This window comes from Neoarius graeffei, chromosome 28, assembly GCF_027579695.1.
Source record: "Neoarius graeffei isolate fNeoGra1 chromosome 28, fNeoGra1.pri, whole genome shotgun sequence".
In the NCBI taxonomy this organism is placed as follows: domain Eukaryota; kingdom Metazoa; phylum Chordata; class Actinopteri; order Siluriformes; family Ariidae; genus Neoarius; species Neoarius graeffei.
Window position 1 is genome coordinate 42,217,639 of NC_083596.1, and position 26,035 is coordinate 42,243,673.

The 26,035-nt window shown below is 43.6% G+C and overlaps 1 protein-coding gene across 3 annotated transcripts in view; it reads right to left on the reverse strand.

The window, feature by feature from the left end:
* The window catches only part of clip2 (CAP-GLY domain containing linker protein 2), a 135,421-nt gene extending 112,599 nt beyond the window's left edge, over positions 1-22,822 (reverse strand). For 2 of the 3 annotated variants that reach the window (XR_009651807.1, XM_060912137.1), the window contains exons 1-2: positions 22,634-22,822; positions 4,148-4,334 (exon numbers count right to left, since the gene is read on the reverse strand). Coding sequence is in view for 2 of the 3 variants with exons in the window: in XM_060912137.1 (XP_060768120.1) it covers positions 4,148-4,262 (115 nt within the window). In the remaining variant the exon portion in view is untranslated. The remainder of the gene's footprint in view (positions 1-4,147; positions 4,335-22,633) is intronic. The other variant, XM_060912136.1, reaches the window with a different exon arrangement.
* Positions 22,823-26,035: the final 3,213 nt, after the last annotated feature.

Below are 26,035 nucleotides of genomic sequence, written 5' to 3' on the forward strand. Positions count from 1 at the left end.
TGAGAATATATATGTCCACAACACTTCTGTTACGTTCTGACTTTGGCATATAAATATGTTTTTATTACGTCTCAGAAAATTAAAGTTATCTTTTAACATATCATTCATTAAAGATTACATGTTTTGTGACCGGATGGTAAAAAAAGAAATGGTTTTAGGTGAATTTTTAAAAATAAGTTCATGTCCCCATTTCAGTACCCATAAGCATGGAATCACTCATATATTTTCATTTTTAAATTATTAACTTTGAATATATATCCTCCACTGATTAATTGTTGTTGTCTAATTATTCAGTGTGGCTCCTGTATGGTATTTAATGGTTGCGATGAAAGTTGCGGTGTTTTTTAGGTTTTTGTTGCGATTACATTGCGGGAGGAAGTGAAAGTTGCAAGAAATTGTTGCGATTTTCTCTGTTTGTGATTAAAATTGAGTGATATGTTAAATATTAAGTTATTACTGAAAAACTATTGATTAAAAAAAAACAAAAAGACACTGAGAAATGGTCCTATAAACAACTTTACCAATATAAAAGATTACCAGGACTACAAAAATGCAGAAAAATAGGCTTTACTTATCCAAATGCTCCTGTTGGTTCAAAAGTTAAAGTGCAGAGAACCTCACAGCACAACATGAAGTTACCTTCAAATATAATATAAATGCCTCAGCTTTCATGCAAGACAAAAAAAACTATTAATACTAGTACTGTGTGCAGGCAGTCTCTCCTGAAGACTAAATTAAACAATAATTATAAACTAATAAAATAAATGGCTCAGGCTTCATAAAAAAAAAAAACTATTTGAACGGAATCTCACAGTATGATGCTGAAGCTGCCTAAACAATGGAAAATAAAATACCATTTTGGCAAAAATGTTGGCATCCATTAATTTATTGTATTAAGTAAAAAATAATGTAAAGTGTGCACAGTCCTTCACTGTAAACACAACACACTTTCAGTAACAGAATTTAAGCCAACATAAACACTGACTCGCACATGCTGCTTCTCTTGAACGGAAACACGGAAGTAAGGCAGAAGGTAGTTTGTCGACGTCACCTCAAGACGACGCCAACGATTGGTCAAATTTACGGGAAAGTTGCGGTGATTGGATACAATTGCAACACCGCTCTGAATTCGCGGGGATTGGTTGAATTTGTGTTGATGTTGCAAATCGCAACATCGCAAAATCCTGGAGGGTTTGGTAAACGACCGTTTACTTTTCAGCTCAAATACACGAAGCGGTATTGGCCGGTTTCGCAAGCGGAATATTGCGCATGCGCACATCGCTCTTTCCGAAGAGAAACATCCGGCGATTCATCAAAACAATATGCTTCGGAAATCATGTGAATAAACTGATAAATTTGATATGTAACCCGAATATCGGCGTATTTTGGCACTTGTCCAATCGGACACGTAACTGAGACGATGAACTTGTCCGACATAAAGGATCACTTGTCCCGGACAAGCGGACAACCGTTAATGTCGAGCCCTGGTCATAGGATTTTATTAAAGGCGACATATTGTTTTTTCAGTGCTTACATTTGGGTATCTGAAGTGCCTACCACCAACAAACTCTGAAATAAGACACCCAGTCGGTTTGTTTTGTTCAAAACACATGTGCTTCAGCAAGCTGTTCAGATTCGTCTCCCCTTTCTATGTCATAAGGGGATCATCTCATTAGCATGATCCCACCCTCTCATCGGAGTATCTCCACTCATGGCGTGAGAAATGCCATTGCGAATGAATATTTATGATGAAAGTGATACCTGCTTGGTCGATGGAAGAGGAGGGCGGGGTGAACAGTGGCTCATTATCATTTAAAGGAGCAGGCACTCAAATCGGCTGTTTTGAACAGGGCTGTTTAGACCGGGTGAGGAGAGAGCTTTATCCTTGTGGTATTTTCCCAAAGCATGTCACAGACATTTCATTAAAACCTCTGGGAGCTGTGTTAACTTCTGGAAAAGGGGTATAATAGGTCACCTTTAAAGAATGAACAGGGATGAGAATGAAAAATATTTTAAAAGTCTGAAAAAAATGGGGCGGGGCACGGGGGGAGGGGTGGGGCCCATGGGGCTAATTATTTTTGGCTATTTTTTTTTTTTTTACCCCAAAACCATTAATTTTATCAGCAAAAATTTGCAATGTATTTGGAAATAAATTCCCCTTCTTGGTGGACTCCCAGGTGAAAATGATTAATATGATACAAGAGACTTGTTTTTAATCAATTCACATTTGATGATTTCAAAAAAATCAATGCACCTTTTAATATAAACGAGCTCGACAGTATTATATTTCTGCATTTTTGTGATTCATGTCTTTGAATACTCTAATCCTTTACAATGAAGTGCAAACCAGAAAAAAGTTCTATCATATAATTCTCTGAAGCTTTCTTCTGATGTTATCATGGTAGCAGGAGCTCTTGCATATTAAGCAGGCAACATTCAACATCACTCATCACTTCCCTTTCAACTGTTGTGTGGACTAACGAGGTTTTATCTGGACAGGATGTTGTGTAATGTAATACAGATACCATACGGTCAATCTGAAGATCGAGATGGTGATTTTGAGTTAAAGAACAGGCATGTACAATGGGCATTACATATTGGAAATTTTTTTTAAATCAAAAACTATAAGTTCATCTCGGCCTAAAAAACGTGGGCAGACGCTCCCGCGCGGCACATGCCAGCAATTCCCCCCCCCGTCCCCCTATGAAATGAGCAATAAGTAGGAGAGTTATACATGCTATCATACCTAAAATTTTATCAGAAATATAGATATGATACTATGATTCTCCCCAACATGCTACATTAGATAAGCTAACCTCATTTATAAAAGATACACACTTATATATGACGTGTAATTGATATATATTTTTTGGGGCTCGCGCTCTCTCTCTGCCATGCCGATCCTGTAGGCTGCACTGACTCAAACTCCGGTACTCGAGAAAAGAGATAAAAGCCCGCCCACACCGAAAGCTGATTGGCTTATTTTGCTGAGTAACCCAATCAAGATGCTCTTTGTCTGGCATGCGCTACATGAACAGGCACACAGGCAGTGTTGCCACATTGGGTGCTTTTAAGTGCATTTTGGCGGGTTTTGAACATATTTTGGGCTGGAAAACGTCAGCAGTATCTGGCAACACTGCATACAGTCTCCCTCGCGCACCCCCTCGCACGCGCACATTCTAAGGTGCGTGATGCAGACCTTAATGTTGCACGCGCACGCTCTTGCTCGCTTCTATCAATATGCAGGAGACTCCCGGAACTTCCGGGAGACTTGGGATGTCTGCGTTATAAGGTGACCACAGATCGTTAATCATACACCCCCCCCCCCCCCCCCAAAAAAAAAAAATTTCTCAACGGATTTACATCGATCTCAAAAACGATCATTTTGGTCTGAAAAAGTCGGAAATCTGCCAATCGGCGGAAAATTCTCATCCCTGAATGAAACATTATGGTTTTTATCAGTCCAAGATTGTGCAATCTAGCCCTGTGTTCGATTCGGGGGACATCATGAGCCCAGATGTCATATTTTGGACAAGTCGTTGCTTCTTGGCAAAGGCAACCGCATAATTCTGTCCACTGGATGAAAGTACGAGGTCTACAAAAGTTCGAAATACAGGCAAGCTGCTAAACCCCAGAAAACTTTTTACTGATGTTGGAAGAATAGCTACACTACGTTTAGAAATAATGCAAGCTTTTTCTGATAGCTGCGCGTCGTAGAAAATACAAATAGTGTTGCCACAATAACATAACCTGATAAAGAGCAAACAAGAGACTCTTTATAAACTGTGTGCAGTTAAAGGCTGCTTGCTGTTTACCTAGTGAGACTTCACTTCCTGTGTTTCCCCTTTTTCCCCGCTCAAAGCATTCCACAGCAGAGCTGAACCATGACGCCCTTCTGTGTCACACAATGTAGTACTCGGCCCTAGAGCTTATTATTACTCACTTCATGGTCTGTCAGCAACCATGGAGCGGAAAAAAGGAGTCAACGTCTCGTTCCTGATCTAGGCTCCCTGAAATTAAGATATTCCCTGCTGCTATTTTCACTAGTGAAAACAGCTGAATCATGGCTAACCACAGAGGAAGGCATCATGACTTCCTGAGCGCTGGGGATTGGCAGTGAGAGATTAGGGACAAAATGGCGACTTACTGTCTTTCTGAGTTGCAGGGGAGGACGGTGACCCCGTGGTGGTTCGTCCCACCGGGCTGGAGTGCTTCGGACCCCTGCCGGGGATCTTAAGGCCGCTCGATTTCAGCATGTTCATGGTGTCCGCTGGGGGGGGGAGGCACTTGACGTTCAGACCGTGGGTCGCTCTCTCTCCATTTTATCTGTAGGACTGAGAAGAAGTGTGATCTGATCAGAAATGTACATTTGCTCTACAAGGTAATTTACAACCTCATATCCAGTTCGAGCTGAATAAAAGCTGGCTGTACTGAAAAAAATAATAATACAGACTAGTGTTGCACCGATACCATTTTTTTGGCCCCGATACCTATACCTGGCTGTGCAGTACCGGCCGATACCGATACCACTCCGTTTGAAATGTGTGTGTGTATATATATATATATATATATATATATATATATATATATATATATATATATATATATATATATGAAGAGCTGCATACTTGGATGTAAAATCATTGCTATCATGGCTTTGTCAGGCTGCTGCTTACCTTTGTGAAACAGGAAAAAGACTAATACAAAGTGAATCCAGTAGAAACTCTTTGTGTTCATTCACATGTTTCGTCTTCAAGTGTTTTATCAGGTTCGAGGTATTGAAACTGGCCGATTTAACTCCACCTCTCGAAACTTTCAGGCCGCAAATCTTGCATGTAGCCATTGTACTCGCCGGAGTTTCTATGCTGAAATATATCCAGACCGCCGACATTTTCTTCTCGTGGTTTGTTTTTCCTCCGCATGAAAAAGCTGCCCCTGTATTGGTTAAGAGCGGCTATTGGCCGAAGAGCGGCTATTGGCCCGCTCTCATTGGTCTGGAGCAGGTCAATAGCAATAGCTGCTTGGCGTGCTTGGCAGGCATGCACAGTGATCACACAACACAGAGTGTAGTGAGTGTCGGGAGAGAGAAGGCTGCGTTCAAGTGTCATACTAGCATCGGTAAATGGTATCGGCGCCCTATTTCTTGCTACTCGCCAATACCGATACCACCATTTTAGTGCCAGATCGGGGCCCCGCCCGATACTGGTATCGGTGCAACACTAATACAGACCCTCATTTCAACATTCCTTCCAAATCCAGATCTCCAAAAGCTTGAATATTACTTCAGAAGTGTTAACGTTCTGAAGTAACATGAAACATCACTGACAGCTGACTGGATGGATGGATATTGTTGGTCCACGGCATTTTTTTCCCTTCTTGACGCAGTCAGGGGAACCATCGCATGACTTCTCCAAGATTTACTGACCATAATAATTCCGATTCAGTTTTTCTGAATGCACCTAGTGGCCAAGTCAAAGACCTGACTTGAACCCCATTGAGATGCTGTGGCAGGACCTTACAGATACCCCTTTTCCACCAAATCAGTTCCAGGGCTGGTTCGGGGCCAGTGCTGGTGCTGGTTCATAACTCGTTCAACTTGCGAGCCAGCTGAAAACCAGTTTGCTTTTCCATAGCTCACGGTGCTAAGGGGAGACACATCATTACGTCGCTGTATACGTCAGTTACGTCGCTGCGTTTGCATAAACCTTGGCGCGAACATCGAAGCAACAACAACACGGAGAAGAAGCAGCAGCAACAACAACAACAACAACAATAATAATGGATGACTTCGCGTTTGTACAGCTGCAGCTTCTCGTCGCTTAAAAATGGCGACCTTTCGCGGTCTTGCTATTGTTGTTGGTCTTAACAACTCCGCCCCCCCGCTGACGTAAGTGGTTCTTTCCTCTGGCCCAGCAGAGAGTTGGTGCTAGCCTGGGACCGGTTTTTCTGGCCCCAGAGCCAGTTCTTTGTTCAGTGGAAACAGAAAACCCGGTTCCAAACTAAGCACTGGCCCCGAACCAGCCCTGAAACTGCTTTGGTGGAAAAGGGGCAATAGTCCTGCTCAAAAGTCCTCCAAAGAAGCTGAATTAAAGCATTTCTACAAAGAAGAGTGAGCCAAAATTATTCTCCGACAATGTGAAGGACTGATCTTGAATTTTTAAAAGCATTTACTTGCAGTTGTTGCTGCTAAAAATGGAACAACTGGTGATTAAGTTTGGGAAATTTCCTTTGTCATATGGGTGATACAAACGTTACATCATTTTTTTTTCTTCCATAAATCAAATTAGCATTTAAAAACAATTTTGTGTTTCCTCGTGTTCTTGTCATTTTGAAACCATTTGGTCTGAAAAATATATTTAAAAAAAGGAAATCATGAGGCGGCACATACTTTTTCACAGCAGCGTGGTATACATTTGTAAAAGAGTAATCATTTATTATCCCTAGAAGAATTTGGGTTCTAGTTTGAATCTGGTTCCTCTCAAGGTTTCTTCCTCATGCCGTCTCACAGATGTTTTTTTCTTGACACTGTTGCCTCTGGCTTGTTCGTTATGGATCCAAGTCCACGTCTAGATTTATGTAATGCTGCTAAATCTACTGTTAAAAGCTTTACACAAATAAAATTGAGTTGAACTGAATTATGGTAAGTATTATCATACATTAAGACCAAGCCACACCCTGAGTAATGGTTTCTGGTTGCACTGTTTATTCCAGACACAAAACGACTGTAACAGTAGTGACGAGTCAGCAATTTAGGTTCCATCACCAGAGGGTTATGGGTTCAATTCCCATGACAACCACAGAGCTTACTGCAAACTAGGGTTGGGCGGTATTACGGTAAGAAGGTATCCCGAGGTATCCAAAAGTACCAACGGTATCGGTCTCATTACCGTCATTTTAAAAAAATATATAATATCTAAATAAATATGGAGTACATGAGGTCATAATATAAAATAATAAATTGAAGATCATCCCGAATAACTGTGTGATCGTATTTTCACTAATTCTATCAATTTCCTAAAGTTGTTCTCATCGCGTGCAGGGTTGTTTATGTCGTTACCATGGCAACCCTGCGTGACATTTGGAGTCTGACAGAAAGCTTCGCAAGAGACTGAGACTGGGGGTGTCATGGCTCAGATGGCTAAGGCACCGTACCATAAATCCGGGGACCCGGGTTCGATTCCGACCCGAGGTTATTTCCCGATCCCGTCTCTCTCTCCCCCGCTCATTTCCTGTCTCTCTATACTGTCCTATCTAAAAAAAAAAAAAAAAAAAGAGACTGAGACCGTGATGGAAAGATGGCAAGTCAAGATAACGAGTTAGTGGCAAAAAAAAATACAACATCGGCAGTGTGGCAGTATTTTGGTTTCAAACCAAACGAAAAATCTAATATGTCCCCTAAGGCACACCATAGCCTGGGGTACTCCACTTCCACGAGATCTCTCCAATGAGTTGTGTTTTGAGTAGGTTACATGAGTAACAACAAGGTAAAATAATATAACGTATGACATTTGGGATGTGGGTAATAAACGTTTGAAATGTCATCTACTGAAGAAACGGAAGAAAGCATCGTAGCGTAAACTGTTAGGTTTCTGGTGGGAATTAGCAATGCGCTTGCTGTCTTTGTTGGGTGTGTTAAACCGTATGGATTTAAGTGGAATAATTGTAAGGAGTTATGTGATCAAGACAACATTTTAAGCAAGGTAAGGCCATTTGATTATTAATTTCCCCGCCATGGCATGACGTGGGCCCATATGATTTTGCCTTGTGCAGCTATCACGCATTTGAATTAGGTTCGCCTCATTTGCGCTGAAGAATATGGTTTATCGCGCAGTCTAAACGGACTTGGGTGTTGGTTGATTCTTTTTCTTTTTTTTATTTCCCATGCTTGAAAGGGTATGATCCTGCTCATCGTGTACTTTTTTTTTGATGGAGTAGGTGAAATAGTGCTGCAAATGGCGTTTCAACGCAGACAGTTGTATGCTATTTTCAAGATGAAGGAAGAGTTGCGTGATGCTTTGAAATATCTCTTAATCCATTCATCAATGCACAAAATTCGCTTTGCTGCTTAATCCATACCACAATGCACACAATTCGCTATGCTGCTTTTAAATAGTACATTTGAGGCATAGGCGCACGTTACACAGTAGGCCGAAACAAAATATTATTTTTTTCTCGGTAATACCGTATACCCCGAGAAAACACAGAGACAGTTTAAAGGTATCAAAATTTGGATACCGCCCAACCCTACTGCAAACCCTTCCAGCGAGATGCTTACCTGTCTACTGTTTACAATGCAGGCACTGAGCAGACACCAGCGTTGTAGTCGAGTCACTAAACCTCGAGTCTGAGTCCAGTCTCGAGTCCCCAGTGTTCAAGTCCGAGTCAAGTCATTAAAGAAAATTTCAAGTCGAGTCCGAGAACAAGACTGCAACCGCACCATTGGACGGTGGCTGTTTCAGCCATTAACATTTAGTTTGTTCCTGAACATGACGTATGAACAGGTGAACGTGCTTCTCTTTGTCAGGGAGTGCAAAGTATTCTGTCAGAGATGGTTGGGAGACGGATGTGAGCGCAGAAAGTGTGTTTATTAATACAAGTGAAGACGGTAAACAATCCAGAACGGCAGGCCAAATTGTAAAACAGTGAAACAGGCAACAGGTCGAGCGAGGCACAAACAGGCTATCGTAGACTCGGCAGAATGAATCAAAGACGAAAAACAGGAAATCAGGGATCAGGAACCCAAACAAGGAAATAAGGCTCAGTAATGTGTCAGCAATGCAACTCAATACTTCGCAAAGTAAGTGTGTTTTCACAGTTTTTATACAGGCGTGCTGATTGCGCCTTAATCCCGTGCAGGTGCGAGTCGTTTACGGCGCGCGAGAGAATCCGCTTGGTGCGCGTGCTGTCCAGAGCGCACCCGAGAGTCTAGCTGATGCACGCGCTAAGGCGCGCAGGTGTGACACTCTTGCAGGAAATTAGTACAAAAATTAATGATGAGTAGCATGCTATAGACGCACAACGGTGTAACATAGGGAAAAAAATAAAAAATTCAGGTTTTGATTTTATGTACTGAAATAACTATTAGGCACAATGTTTATAATATCTATATAAATGAGTTGTTTTTACCCATTTTAACCTTGAAATCAGCATTTTAATGATTACCCATAATGCATTGTTTATCGCGCTAAAACAAGCAAAAACGTCATAAGACAGTGGAAATACTACCTTTACTACCTTCACGTGGCGTCTTTCTCGATCGCACGTGCCTAGAAGCGTACCTTCTAGAACATTCCTGGGTGGTCACGGACTGTCATGTAGCCTAGTTCGGTTGTGAAACTCGCTAGGATGGAGCATTTTCGCGAGTTTAGTGGCAAACTTTTGCGCCGCAATTTCTCTATTCTCGAAATTTGTAACCTGAAACCCTACAAGAAATGTTTCATAATGTTTGGGATTTTGAAAAATGCTTCTAGCAAATTTATTTCGTTGTATTTTTCCGTGAAACTTGGCATAAATCATCCTTAAGTGATGAGCGTGACATTGTTATTTTGGTCTGGGTCACGGAGTTAGTTGGAAGCGAGAGAAATGAGAGTTTCTCAACTACAGCAGCACTTCTCACCATAGATGGCTGGCGCGTTTCACAGCGTTTGGGATTTACTAAATCGACTAAATCTCTAGATCTACTGAAGCTACGAGGATATAAATCACCAGGATTCTAATTTACTGGGTGAGAAGTATTATATATATTTTTTGAAAGGTTTATTCGCGCTACAAGTCCATGAAAGTTGGAATTGTTCGTGAAGGGGTTAGTTAGATTTTGGTAGCGTGACGCACACAACAAGCAAAAGAAAAAACAAATTTTCTTCCGAATTTCCTTGCTTTATCAAAATTATTTTTTGATACATTAAAAGACTGTGTTTATAATATTTAAGCGATTTTTTTTTTTTAATTACAGAGTATATTTGATCAAAACTTTCAAAACAGCATTCAAAGTGATTTTTCACGGGTGTAAATGGTACGCGTGACGTCCATAATTACGTTAAATTTTAAGAACTAAAATTCTGTTAAAAATTCTAGATTTGTGCCATCATTCTGGGGTTTTGCTGAATAATACTTTAGGGAGTTCTCTTACAATGCTGAAAATTCAATGAGTTTTGGTGAAATTCTAGAAAACTTATTTACATTTTAACGCGCCTGATAGCGATTCTGCTCACACAGCGTGCTACTCATATAATGTAGATATAAATATCTTATGCCAAATTATTATGGCATGTTACAAAAAATAAAGAAAAAATCCGAGTCCTCATCTCCAATTTACGAGTCCGAATACAGTTAATGCACAAGTCCGAGTCCGAGTCATCAGCGCTCAAGTCCAAGTCAAGTTACGAGTCCTTAAAATTAGGGCACGAGTCGGACTCGAGTACTACAAGCCTGGCAGACGCTCTTATCCAGAGTGATGTACAACATATCCAGAGCAGCCTGGGGAGCAGCTGGGGGTTAGGTGCCTTGCTCAAGGGCACTCAGCCATTCCTGCTGGTCCAGGGAATCAAACCGGTGACCTTTTGGTCCCAAAGCTGCTTCTCTAACAATGGCTCCCCCTGTTCCTTTTTAATCGAAGCAAATTAATGTAATCATAAATCAATTACAGCTTTAGCATGTTCCCGGACATATGTTCCCCTGATTTTTGTTACTGATGTAAATATTTCCAAATACTCCAAGAAAAACATTGTAGTGTACCAAAAAACTGTAACGCTATCCGAGTTATACAGTTATTACACTGTTACACCCCAACAACCCACAAACATAAGAATTGTGCCTGTCTTTTAATTTGGAAAACCAAGAAAAATATAAATTTACCAAAAAAGTCACCAATCAAAAAATATTTTAAGCTAGTCACCCAATGGATCCGAGGTAGTTTGGCTAGTCTTAGTTCTTCAGATTACAATTTTCATCTGCCAGGGACAAAATCTCTTCTATAACGCTCATCTACAAGCAACCAAGTGGAGTACGGAATCTTACGTAAGGATTACGTGAAACTCATGACATAGCTACAAACACAATCGTGGCGATTATGAAATGGTAACTGATGAAATATTCTAATGGACAGAAAAAACAATTCTTATTACGTCAATCTCACTGTTTCTGTTTATCCGAGGTCTCTTGTTGGAAGATCGTCACTGTCTAATCTGACACGAACGACATGCGCTATCGCACATAGATTTTATTGGGATCATCTTTTTCATTTCGAGACTTGGGAAGTGTTTATTGTCGTAGCGTGCATATCAGATATTAAAGACAGAAAGCAGCAGCCGTGAAACATCTTTGCTTCCCAATGTGAGGTGACATCTGTACAGAAAATCATGGTCATGTGCATCCAGATGGGATGAAAATTGACAGCCAAGTTTGGTGAAAAACAGTAGGTAATTCTGCCTCTAATTTTCTCAGAAAAGGACAGAGAAAAACAGCAATCCAGACAGAAATAAAATCACAAAGGTGGGATTCCATTGCCATTTTCCACAAAGTAAAAGCGATTTAAAAAAAAAAAAAGTCGACAAAAAACACAATTGCGAAAGGTCTGTGTTGCCAACGAGTGATGCTCAGCGATTAAAGCTGGGTTTATTCCAGTGAAACACGGCGAAGGTTGTTGTCCCACTATTTGGTCCATGACATTGAAAACATGGAATTATATCTTCGCTTTGCCCCCAGAACCACACTTACAGGAAGGTAATGCTGCTTCAGCATCTTCCATTTGCTCTAAAGAACTTGCCAGGGTTTGTCCGATCCTCTCTTCCTCATATCTACCTCAAGCTTCCTATAAACATTAGCAATTCTTTGTTGCTTGCTATCTAAAATGGCTAAGATCTCTTTATCCCAAACCAATGAGAAATGTTCAGTCTCCTGCTTGGACTACTGCAACTCTCTCCTTACTGGCCATCCAGCTTCTGCCATCAGACCCCTGCAGGTCACCTAGTCTACAACCTCCCTTGTTCTTCCCATGTCACCCCCCTGCTCTACCGATCACAGCTTTTATCAAATGTAAGACATTGGTGCTAGCTTACCAGGCTGGCAAGGGGTTAGGGCCAGCATACCTCCAGAAACCGATCCACCCCTACATGCCAGCCAGATCCCTACGCTCCTCTGCTACTGGCCACCTTCCCCCCCTCCTCTCTGTTCCTGCCCAACCTGCTCAAGACTGCTGTCTGTCCTGGCTCCCTGCTGGTGGAATGACCTTCCCATTGAGGTCAGAACTGCCAACTCCCTGACCACCTTCAAGCGCAGACTGAAGACTCACCTCTTCAGGCTGCACCTCTCCCCTGCCCACTGTGTAACTGCGTATCCGTCTAGACCAACCCAGGCTGTGTCCTGTCTAGCCTGGGGTTAGCTGCGAGTTTTATTATTCTCTATTTAGTTGTCCTTTGTATGGTTGGTTTGTTTCCTTGGCTGTTTGCTGAGTACTGGTACATCAACAGAACATCCATCCATCCAAAATCTGTAGCCGTATTGGTACATCAACAGAACATCCATCCATCCATCCATTATCTGTAGCCGCTTATCCTGTTCTATAGGGTCGCAGACAAGCTGGAGCCTATCCCAGCTGACTATGGGTGAGAGGCGGGGTACACCCTGGACAAGTCACCAGGTTATCGCACGGCTGACACACAGAGACAAACAACCATTCACACTCACATTCACACCTACAGTCAATTTAGACCTGCATATCTTTGGACTGTGGGGGAAACCGGAGCACCCGGAGGAAACCCCACACAGAAAGGCCCTCGCCGGCTGCTGGGCTCGAACCCAGGACCTTCTTGCTGTGAGGCGACAGTGCTAACCACTACACCACCGTGCCGCCCATCAACAGTACACTAATTATTGATCTACGACTTGTTCAGTTGGCACTAGAACTTTCTTGTCTAGAAGTTCAGCACTTTGTGTACCTGACTTTTGCACTCATTGTATGTCATTCTGGATAACAGTGTCTGCTAAATGCCATGTAATGAAATGTAATACAATGTAAATGTACTCGTTTTTAGTTCGCAATTTCAAATTGCACATTAAGCAGGTTAATCGAAACCCACAACAGAGAAGAACCTGTAAAAGGGCAATTCCATGTAAATGTCAACCTCACCATGCAAAATTAAAGCAACATGTAATACATCAAAACCACTCCCAGAGATATCACCTAGGCCTGTATTTTACAGATGTGAATAAGTTGAACCAATTTGTAACCAACCTAATATGTCACTGTCAGTCTTTCTTTCTTATAATGTAAACCCCAAGCTAAAATCAACTCTGATCATGTACAATTCTATATTATTGCCACAAGCCACAGAAATGTATGCTAAAATCCACAAAACAGCAAAACAATAGCCATCCTAAATATTATTTAAGAACTTTGATAGTTTTAGCTGATATTTAGAGAGTTTTTCAAAGGGTTATGGTGGTTAAATTGCTGATTTTCTAAACATATGCCATGTCTATTTCAGACGCGTCACATCCATAACGGAATTTCGTCACATCCATAACGCTGACTTTTCCTTCCGAAACTCTGCATGAAATACAAAATATTTTAAACAAAGATTTTTTAATATTCACCTTGGACCCCTCTATCAAATGGATATCTCCATTTCGACATTAGGTTTACAATTTCACAGAGTTTGATAAAAATGTACAGTCACCCAAGAAAAGTGATACTTTTTCTGTCACATCCATAACGCATCTTTTATTGGCATTTTCTGGCATGCCCTAGATGTACTATGGGAATTGTTCTTGTTCTATCACTTCTCCAGTATGGTACAGCCTTAAAATATGCAACACCTGTTTAAATACTGTGAGACAATAAAACATGCACTGGGTCATTTGTTGCCATTTTGAGTTCAAGTGTCACGTCCATAACGCTGGAATTGCTCAAAACCGCAAGTTACACCTGGACCCCACGTAAATCTATATAGCAATCTATTTATTTATAACAGAAATGAATAGTTTCCTGGTGTCTTTAAATGTCATTCAGTGTCACCTTTTTTTTTTTTTTTTTACCTCTGCCAACATTGTTGGAGGAGGTTATGTTTTGGCCTCCGTTTGTTTGTCTGTTCCCAACGTAACTCAAAAAGTAGTGAACAGATTTTGATGAAATTTGGAGGAAAGATGGGCCATGGATCAAGGAACAGTTGATTAGATTTTGAAGCAAATCCAAATATGTATGTGGAGCCAGGATTTTTTTTTGCCTTTTCCCAACGTAAATGAAAAAGTAATGAATGGAATCTGATGAAATTTAGAGGAAAAGTGAGCCATGGGCCAAGAAACAATTCCTTAGATTCTGATGCAAATCCACATATTTTTGTGGATCCAGATTTGTATGTGGATATTGGCGGAAGTATGGACTCTTAAGTACATCATCATCATCTCCATCGTCCAGCACTGATGCCAGGTCGGGGTCCATGTGGACCCTATTGATCCACATGTCATGTTAACTGGAGCATAGTTTTACACCAGATGCCCTTCCTGCCACAACCCTCCCTTTTCCGGGCTTGGGACACAACTATTCACACACACATTCACACCTATGGACAATTTAGAGTAGCCAGCTAACTGAACTGCATGCCTTTGGACTGTGGAGGAAACCGGAGAACTCGGAGGAAACCCACGCAGACACGGGGAGAACATGCAAACTCCACACAGAAAGGCCCCCGTCGGCTACTGGGATCAAACCCAGAACCTTCTTGCTCTGAGGCAACAGTGCTAACCACTACACCACTGTTTCACCTGGACTCTATCGAGTACCCTTCTAGTTTAATGCTGTAAACATTATGATATACCGCAATATGAAACCGCACGGTCGTCCATCATACCGTGGATTCTCATATCGAGCCACCCTCATGTGGAGGACTGAGACAGTCTCAGAAGGATATACTAAAGCTTCTTGACACATCCATCCATCCATCATCTGTAGCCGCTTATCCTGTTCTACAGGGTCGCAGGCAAGCTGGAGCCTATTCCAGCTGACTACGGGCGAGAGGCGGGGTACACCCTGGACAAGTCGCCAGGTCATCGCCGGGCTGACACAGAGACACAACCATCACACTCACATTCACAACTACGGTCAATTTAGAGTCACCGATTAGCCTAACCTGCAGGTCTTTGGACTGTGGGGGAAACCGGAGCACCCAGAGGAAACCCACGCGGACACGGGGAGAACATGCAAAGTCCGCACAGAAAGGCCCCCGCCGGTGGCTGGGCTCGAACCCAGGACCTTCTTGCTTTGAGGCGACACCACTGTGCCGCCCAGACTCTATCGAGTACCCTTCTAGTTTAACATACCGCAATATGAAACCGCACAGTTGTCCATCATACCGTGGATTCTCATATCGAGCCACCCTCATGTGGAGGACTGAGACAGTCTCGGAAGGATATGCTAAATCTTCTTGACACATCCATCCATCCATCATCTGTAGCTGCTTATCCTGTTCTACAGAGTCGCAGGCAAGCTGGAGCCTATCCCAGCTGACTATGGGTGAGAGGCGGGGTACACCCTGGACAAGTCGCCAGGTCATTGCCGGGCTGACACATAGAGATACAACCATTCACATTCACACCTACGGTCAATTTAGAGTCACCAATTAGCCTAACCTGCATGTCTTGGGACTGTGGGGGAAACCGGAGCACCCGGAGGAAACCCACGCAGACACAGGGAGAGCATGCAAACTCCGCACAGAAAGGCCCTCGCCAGCGGCTGGGCTCGAACCCAGGACCTTCTTGCTGTGAGGCGACACCACTGTGCCGGCCAGACTCTATCGAGTACCCTTCTAGTTTAAGGGTAGTATCTCACTGGGCTGCGAGAGCCTGCGACTAGTTGGAGACACAACAATTGCGATAAAATATGTGAATTAGCGACACTTTTCACTTGTAATCAAACTGAATTGATATTCACATATTTTATCACGATTGTTGTGTCTCCAACTAGTCGCAGCCCAGTGAGATGCACTCGCCCTTCCTGTCTCACGGAAACTGACTTGAGAAGGGTTTGTGACGGCTTTGCAACACCAGCGGCGCATTTGTGGCCATTTTGAGAGAAATTTTGTCGCACGAATTTTTTGAACACGTTCAAAATTTCAGCGATGAAGGAGCGACACTTTGCGACTCATGCGAGGAAATTGAGAAGCCCCGCCAATGTTTCACAACACTTTTGAAACTCTCTCACGAATGACGTTCGCAAGCTGTCGCAGCCCAGTGAGATACTGGCTTAAAGTGCATATCATGGGTAAATTCAGGAGCAAGATCAATGTAATTCTCCTGTTTTATATGAAACTTTGGTCAAATATCTGTAACATTCTGCATTCTCTGCAATATTTTTTACCTTGCGCAATACCAGAAAAATTCAGTTGAAATCAAGCCATTTGAGGCGAATTGGTCCGCCTCTGACAAAACTCGCCATTTGGATTTCCCGGCAAACATTGATTTCCGTGACGTCGCGTGCGGGACGCCTCCTTCTGAATCCTACGTCAGCGCTGGTTTGTTTATGAGAAAATGACCTGGTGGTTTTCTGCACATTTCTTCAACGTTATCACGTAATTATTAAAATGGTTAACAGATGTATCGTAGGAGGGTGTAGCAACACCAATCTTGATGGGATTAGTACTCATCGTTTTCCAAAAGACCGGACAACGAGAGAGAAATGGGAGCGCTTCGTGCGAGGCACCCGGAAGCCGAGGACCAAAGCAGAGCCGAGAAAAAGACCAAGAAAATCGGCAATTCACAAGTTGACCGTTGCCAGGGTAAGAAATAAGAGACAATACTCTAAATTAGGTGTTCCTGTGTTTGTGTGGTACACGGATAATGTTATATATTGACACACACAAAAGTAAACAACACGAAAGAGCTGGGCAATAATACACTTACTGAGATTAGATTAGATTAGATAGAACTTTATTGATCCCTTTGAGAGGGTTCCCTCAGGGAAATTAAAAAGATACAGTCCACAGCCTGGTAAAAAGTCAACGCTGGTTTGTTTATGAGAAAACAACCTGATGGTTTTCTGCAAATTTCTTCAACGTTATCGCGTAATTATTAAAATGGTTAACAGATGTATCATAGGAGGGTGTAGCAACACCAATCTTGATGGGATTAGTACTCATCGTTTCCCAAAAGACCGGACAATGAGAGAGAAATGGGAGCGCTTGGTCTACACAGGCTGTGCACTGAAACCGTGAAAAGCTCACGCAGCCTGCCGGCGCTTCCGCAGATAACGTCACGAATCTGGCTCCAGACTCATCTCATCTCATCATCTGTAGCCGCTTTATCCTGGTTGCAGGCAAGCTAGAGCCTATCCCGGCTGACTACGGGCGAAAGGCGGGGTACACCCTGGACAAGTCGCCAGGTCATCACAGGGCCGACACATAGAGACACAACCATCACACTCACATTCACACCTACGCTCAATTTAGAGTCACCAGTTAACCTAACCTGCATGTCCTTGGACTGTGGGGGAAACCGGAGAACCCGGAGGAAACCCACGCGGACATGGGGAGAACATGCAAACTCCACGCAGAAAGGCCCCCGCCAGTGGCTGGGCTCGAACTAGGGATGTTAACCGATGACTGTTTGACCGATGGTTGACCGAATCAACGTCAACCGGTTAATTTTTTTTTGGTTGTCGGTTAAAAAAAAAATCAATCGTTTTGAAGCTGCCGATTTTGGAGCGGAGAACCTGGAATTCTGTGTTGTAAACGCTTGGGGCATGCCATGCGGTGTAAGGTCGACAGCTGACAAATCAGAAACACCCATTCAGTCATGTCCCGCCCTCCCGCCCCAGTTGAAGACAGCTGCCACTCGGTGAAAGAAAAGTGTAGACACAGGCTTTTTAGCTTACAAATTACTATTCTGTTTTTTTTTTTAATTATTATTAGAAGGCACATGGAGTTTAGTCCTGCCTTGGTCAGTGCATTCCGAAAGCATGTTTCGGTCTGTAGCCAACAATGCATGTTATTGCAGATCATATCTCTCCACACAAGCTAAAGGCGCAGATGCCGACTTTTGGAGGGAAGGGGAAAGAATGAAATGACAGCGGTGTCTGGAGGGGGAGTGACAAATGCAGCTTTTATGTCTGTGAGCCAAGTCGGTGACGGCTTCAGAGCAACTTCAATACCATGCAGTAATGGCGTGTTGATATTGGTAACGGCGTTATAACGATTGTAGCTAATTAATTAGATTACCCGGCATTATAACAGCCTTTATTTTAATGCCGTTATTCCCATCACTGAATGTTATGTACTTCTTCTAGTACTTGACTTTATTTTCAACGCCATCATGGCCAACAAACTGTCTCTAAGCTGGAGCCATTTGTCCTCCGCTCCAATACAAACCCCTCGACATCAGCGCCGCATTTGACTAAATGTTTCGCGCTGTAGAAAAGGTAATGTGACTGGAGGGCAGCGACTGGGACTGAATGTACGGATGCTCACGGTTAGATTTAGAATAGATTCTAATAATTCCAATTCTAGAATAAACTCATAGGTTAACCGACGTTAACCGGCTAATGAGGCTCGGTGGTCGGTCAAGATTTTTTTTTAGTTTTCGCCATCCCTAGCTCGAACCCAGGACCTTCTTGCATACATGTCAACCTTTGGTCAATCAAACCTGTATAACCAACCTCGAAAATCTGTATTTCCCTTATAAAATCCTTATAAGATGCACATTAAAATAATTTACCTAAAATTTGAATGATAATTCACAATGATATATCCAAGTTACTTTTTATTCAATATTAATAACAATAAACCTTCAGAATGAATACAAAGCTCCAATGTTCGACAAAAAAAAGTGTCACTCTAATGTTCTGAATTGTACTCCATGGCAGCTTTTTTAGCGCTCTGCACCAATACCTCACTAGGCTGCATGTCACAGCAAGTGTCTGTGTTGATCTTGCCGGAGTGCCCATTCAGAATCTTTTCAGTCGCTAGTGAAAGTCGCTCAGGTGGAAATACGCGTTTCAAACAAAATGTTACTTCCCGGTTGGCGGGATTCTCGCAATGTGGTGTGCACATGATCAGAAGTGGAACGAAGTCTCGCTACCACAAGATAACGCGCGATTTCATAAGACTCTTTACTGGCTGTTTGTGCTTTCTGTGGTGTACAGTACGTTTGTAAATGTTATGCGCGCTTTTATCATCGTGGGAATTGATTATAGCTCTAAATAAATATTGAAGTTTTTTTTAAACTATCCGTATATTTGTACGCCCGTATACTACGTTTATTGAATCAAATCCGTATAAAATACGGACATTCCGTATAGGTTGACATGTATGTTCTTGCTTTGAGGCGACACCACTGTGCCGCAAAGACTCTATCGAGTACCCTTCTAGTTCAAGGGTGTTTTCACACTTGGTCCCTTTCAGCCATCTAACCGAACTCAGATCGATGACTCAGCATTTTTTGCGCATATGTGAACACTCCAACCGTACCCAGACCCCTTTAAAGCAAACCGAACTGAGACCACCTCAGGAGGTGGTCTCAGTACAGTTCGCTAAAAATCAACGGTACGGTTCGCCTAATCTGCGCATTGTGAACAAAATGCGCACCGGGTTCACTTCGCCTTTTTCACTGTAGTTTAACCTTCTTCGTTTGCCGTAGTTGGTCACGTGACTGTAGCAGGGAAACTCGACTTCCTTTTGGAACTTACCACAGCCGCTGGAATAAATTTATTTTCCTTAATCCGCACTATTTTGATCAAAGAATACAGCAGGGCAAGCATGGCAGCAGACATGTTGATTCAAGAGAAAATTACCCAGAATTTCGTGCACTGGGGGTCTGAGGGCTCTAGAGGACCTGGTGTGAACAGAAAGAGGACTGAGGCCCCATCAAAGCTTAACTAGACCAGAAAGAGAACCCAGTCCTCTTTGTAATAAATTCACAGTGTGAACACAAAAAGAACTGAGTTCTTTTTCTGTTGGTCTACACATGCCCCTTTTCCACCAAAGCAGTTCCAGGGCTGGTTTGGGGCCAGTGCTTAGTTTGGAACCGGGTTTTCTGTTTCCACTGACAAAGAACTGGCTCTAGGGCCAGATAAACCGGTTCCAGGCTAGCACCAACTCTCTGCTGGGCCAGAGGAAAGAACCGCTTACGTCAGCGGGGGGGCGGAGTTGTTAAGACCAACAACAATAACAAGACCGGGAAAGATCGCCATTTTTAAGCACCGAGAAGCTGCAGCTGTACAAACGCGAAGTCATCTATTATTATTGTTGTTGTTGCTGCTGCTGCTTCTTCCGTGTTGTTTTTGCTTTGATATTCGCGCCAAGGTTTAAGCAAACGTAGCGACGTAACTGACGTATACAGCGACGTAATGACGTGGCACCGCGAGCGATGGACAGGGGCGTAGCACCAAATTCTGGGCCCTATGCACAAGCAGTGGCCATGCCGCCCCCCCAAAAAAAGTATCTAACAACTTTTAATGTAGGCTATTTGCTTTCACATTTGGGCTCACCTTTCTTGGGAAAGAAGTTTATGAGCAGTTGCTTTCTCTCATTTCTTTTCTTGTCTCTTTCCTGCCTCTCTTTTCATTTCTGAAAACCGGATTTTGTTTTCTTGTGCATTATCTTCCATAGCACAGATAGCCTACAACGTGCAGTGCTGCTTCGGCGGAATGAACGCTACGTTAAATACGCCTAGTTAAAAAGCGGACTAAACCATTTCGTGCAAAGGGTGGGGGGGGCCTGTCCCCAGACACTATATGTAGGCTAGGACACACAATTCAATCCATTAATCAAATGATTTAGGCTACGTTCACACTGCAGGCTGAAGTGACTCAAATCCGATCTTTTCGCCCATATGTGACCTGTATCCGATCTTTTATTGACAATATGAACGACACAGATCCGATTTTTTCAAATCCAACCCAGGCCGTTTGGATATGTGGTCCTAATTCCGATTCCTATCCGCTCTTTTCATATGCGACTTCAGTCTGAACCGCCAGGTCGCATTCATCCGACTTACACGTCATCAACAAGCCACAAACGTCACTATTCTGCGCTGAAGTAGGCGGCGGGTCTCTCAAAAAAAGTTACAACAACATGGCGCATGACCACGGGCGCAGATAGAGGGTGGGACGAGTCCCACCCAGATTTAAATTCACCTTGTTCGGTCCCCCCACTTATAGGGAGGAAAAAACATCTATGCTGTCTTTCTTTGCATAAGGCAAACCTCACGGAAAAATCAAAAGACTAATTACCATTCGGTTTATTGAGGTGCACGGCAGTGTATACATAGTTACAACAACTCACATAAAACAAAACAAAAACTGATATTCGGTTGGTTGAGCTGCGCAGACTGCACAGGTTGCGAGCTCGAGCTTGGTTGCTATGGTTACTAACAACAAGTTTGACAGGCATATCGGGGTTGGGGTTGGTTTGCTGGCAGCTTTGTCCCTCCCAGTTTTTTGTCCCCCCCCAGTTCAAAAAACGTATCTGCGCCCCTGCGTATGACATCAATGCGAGGGACGCTTCGGGCTGTGAAGGTTCTGAATCTTCTCAATGGAAGGACGCAGAGGTTAGGGAGCTGATTTCCATTTGGGGGGGATGCAGCTATTCAAGCTAGATTGGATGGGTCATACCGCAACCGGGCGGTTTTACTTCCGTAAACACTGGCCATGCTCACTGCGTGTGACGTCGTCGTATCCTGCAATGCGCATGCGGAACACTTTTCGGTCGCTTTTCGTTCATACTGAGGATCACATACAAGTCGCATATATTTGTTAATGTGAACGACCTCACAAAAAAATGGGATTTCACAAAAAAATCGGAATTGAGCATTAAGCCTTGTAGTGTGAACGTAGCGTTTTTTTACCCAAAACATTACATTCGTTAGCAACATATATTGTGATCTTTAAATGGTATTGATATTTAAAGGAAAATAAAATTACAGACTCCTCAAGGGTCCTCCCCCCACTTGGGGCCCTGGTAACTCGGTCCCCCTTTCCCCCCCACTACGACGCCCCTGGCGATGGAAAAGCAAACTGGTTCTCAGCTGGCTCGCAAGTTGAACGAGTTGTGAACCAGCACCAGCCCCGAACCAGCCCTGGAACTGATTTGGTGGAAAAGGGGTATTAAAGAGGACTGAGTCTGGTTCCTTTAAAGGGGACCAGGTGTGAAAACACCCTAACATACCGCACTATGAAACCGCACGGTCCTCCATCATACCGTGGATTCTCATATCGAGCCACCGTCATGTGGAGGACTGAGACAGTCTTGACACATCCAGTGTTTTAAATAAAACGTAGCAATAAAAATACAGTCAGTCAGTCAGTCAGTCTGTAGTTTATCCTGAAAGGATGATAAAACATTTTGGAATGTTAATAAAGACGAGCTCCTGTCCTCCTTTCAAGGCTTTAAATCAGCATCTAATCCGCGGTTTAGACCTGAAATGACTCATTGAAGAGAGGAGAAGAGAGGAGAGCAGAATGAAACAGTGAAAACGGACAAAAAAAAAACAAAACAGTGAAAATCCTCCAAACATTTGATGAGAAAGTTTATAACGGCGGCGCCGGGGCACAACAAACCGCTGCTCTATTGTTTTGGCTATGCGGCTTGTGCGGCCCTGTCACGCGCGACAGCCGTTAAAGCAAAGCAAAAAAAAAAATGGCGTTTACCTCAGAAAGTCCAGCTGCTACAAAATCCTAACCGAGCCGCCTGAGAACAACTTCACGGTTTCCTTTGAATGAAAATCACTCGTGTATCTGCCGGCATGCGATTTCTCTGTAGCTGCCACTCCCTACACACACACACACTCTCACACACACACTCTCTCACGGATGCGAAAAACATGGATGCTGAGGTGGAGAGGGTGGAGTGTAGCAGGATGCTAACTGCAGGGAAAAGCCGGCCACGTTACACAGCGACTCGTTTTGTGGACGTATTTCGACTCTTCGTGCAGGACTGACTAACCAGTTCTAATCGTGAAACCGGTTTTCTTCCACCACTGATTGATTTGGACTCTGAAAGCGGCGCACAAACAAACAAACAAACAAACAAACAGTGTTTGTTTATTCATTCAAGAAGAAGACATTCATATTCCCCACTCACTGTAGCCGTGTGTTGTGTTACAGCAGCTGCGTGATTATGTTGATACGATTCGGAGTTTTATTTCCTTGAAACAGCTTTGGTCTCGGTATCTGGTTTAATTTAAAGAACCGCTGCAGAAACCCGACCGGTTCCGGTCTAAAGGAGCAAAATACGGATGGAGTTCTTCAGTCTTTCACTGAGTTGGACACACGCGCTCGAAAAAGAGTCGATTCTCCGACTCCAGGGACTGGAACACAAGAGTCGACTCGAAAGCTTCGACTCTACAAGAATCCCTGACACACTTTTACTCATCTCATCTCATTATCTCTAGCCGCTTTATCCTTCTACAGGGTCGCAGGCAAGCTGGAGCCTATCCCAGCTGACTACGGGCGAAAGGCGGGGTACACCCTGGACAAGTCGCCAGGTCATCACAGGGCTGACACATAGACACAGACAACCATTCACACTCACATTCACACCTACGCTCAATTTAGAGTCACCAGTTAACCTAACCTGCATGTCTTTGGACTGTGGGGGAAACCGGAGCACCCGGAGGAAACCCACGCGGACACGGGGAGAACATGCAAACTCCACACAGAAAGGCCCTCGCCGGCCCCGGGGCTCGAACCCAGGACCTTCTTGCTGTGAGGCGACAGTGCTAACCACTACACCACCGTGCCACCAATACCAATAATAATAATTAAAAAAAAACATTGCTACACGAAGAAGATATGATAATTTAACTAGCGTGATCTTTCCTAATTATATTACCAAGTGTTTCTTCACGAATGTTCAAATAGAATCAAAGTTTGTAAATGTGTCAATTTCCTGAATATTAAATACATGCTTAATATTTCACTTTCCACTGTACCATGTCTAATTTCTCGAATGAATGAATGAAAGAAATCCAGACAATGATTTTGTGGAATCGATTCAAACGATACAATCAGAATCGGAGTTGAATCCGAGCTGGTTTTGAATCGAACAGCCCTGCTCATTATGCACCACAAATGGACCGAACGGAAGCACTGCTGCTGGAATCCACCTCTGGAATTTCTCCACTTCCGGCCAGCCGCTCCAGAGTCATTCATCACTCATCTCATCTCATTATCTCTAGCCGCTTTATCCTGTTCTACAGGGTCGCAGGCAAGCTGGAGCCTATCCCAGCTGACTACGGGCGAAAGGCGGGGTTCACCCTGGACAAGTCGCCAGGTCATCACAGGGCTCATTCATCACTCAAAAAAGCTAATCAGGAAAAGTAAGCCACTGACTCCTATTGCTAAAGAGACAGTAAATTTGTGAGTCAGCCAGAGCCCTGATATGACTGGACAGAGATGTTGGTTTAATAAAAAACTTAATTTTCAATGGTGTGTCCAGGTTTTTAGACATGGAGTGGCGAAAAGGTGGCAAGAGCGCACTCAGGGGTGGAGAAGAGGGGCAAGAGCGCACTCAGGGGTGGCGAAAAGGTGGCAAAGAGGGGCAATAATACACTAAGAGGTGACAAAGAGAGGCAAGAACATGCTAAAGGGTGGCGAAAAGGGGGCAAGAACATGTTAAAGGGTGGCGAAAAGGGGGCAAGAACACGCTAAAGGGTGGCAAAGAGGGGCAAAAGCACACTAACGGGTGGCAAAAAGAGGCAAGCGCGCACTAAGGGGTGGCAAAGAGGGGCAAGAGCGCACTAAGGGGTGGCAAAGAGGGGCAAGAGCGCACTAAGGGGTCGTGAATAGGGGCAAGAACACACTATGGGGTGGTGAAAAGGTGGTAAAGAGGGGTAATAATACACTAAGAGGTGACAAAGAGAGGCAAGAACATGCTAAAGGGTGGCGAAAAGGGGGCAAGAACATGCTAAAGGGTGGCGAAAAGGGGGCAAGAACACACTAAGGGGTGGCAAAGAGGGGCAAAAGCACACTAAGGGGTTGCAAAAAGAGGCAAGAGCACACTATGGGGTGCAAAGAGGGGCAAGAACACACTATGGGGTGGCAAAAAGTGGTAAAGAGGGGCAATAAACACATTAAGAGGTGACAAAGAGGGGCAAGAGCACACTAAGGGGTGGCAAAGGGGGCAAGAGCACACTAAGGGGTGGCGAAGAGGGGCAAGAACACACTAAGGGGTGGCGAAGAGGGGAAAAAGCACACTAAGGGGCGGCGAAGAGGGGCAAGAGCACACTAAGGGGCGGCGAAGAGGGGCAAGAGCACACTAAGGGGCGGCGAAGAGGGGCAAGAGCACACTAAGGGGCGGCAAAGAGGGGCAAGAGCACACTAGGGGGCGGCAAAGAGGGGCAAGAGCACACTATAGGGTGGCAAAAAGTGGTAAAGAGGGGCAATAAAGACGCTAAGAGGTGACAAAGAGAGGCAAGAACATGCTAAAGGGTGGCGAAAAGGGGGCAACAACGTGCTAAAGGGTGGTGAAAAGGGCCAAGGACACACTAAGCAGTGGTAAAGGGGGAAAGAACACACTAAAGGGTGGCCCCACCTAATTACAGTGGCCTCCATGATTATTGGCACCACTTTTAAAGATTAGTAAAATGGTTTTTAAAAAAAATCCACCTTTTGGTGATAGTAGAGGACCTGGGTTATACATGTATGCACATAATTTAGGAGAGGATAACTCAACTGTTATTTGAACCCAAGGAACAACTTGGGATGTGTGCCAAAATCGCTATCCAGGGCAAACAGGCCGAAAATTACCAATCCAAGGTGGCTGCCGGTAGCCATATTGAAAATATCAATTTTTGAACCACTCACCACGGAAGTATGTGCAATACCTCATTTTATGGGTTTTTGGGTATGGGGAATCCATTAGTGACATCACTTTCATGATTTATGTTATGGTCAAGGACAAGGTTAAAAATATAAAAACCACCAAAAATTGGTCAAAATTGCAGTTTCACAGAAAACATGAGAAAAACAGAACTCAAACATGAACTCATGGAATTGGGAGACCTATGCACGTAATCTAGGAGAGTATAAGAAAGCAAGCATTTGATTAAT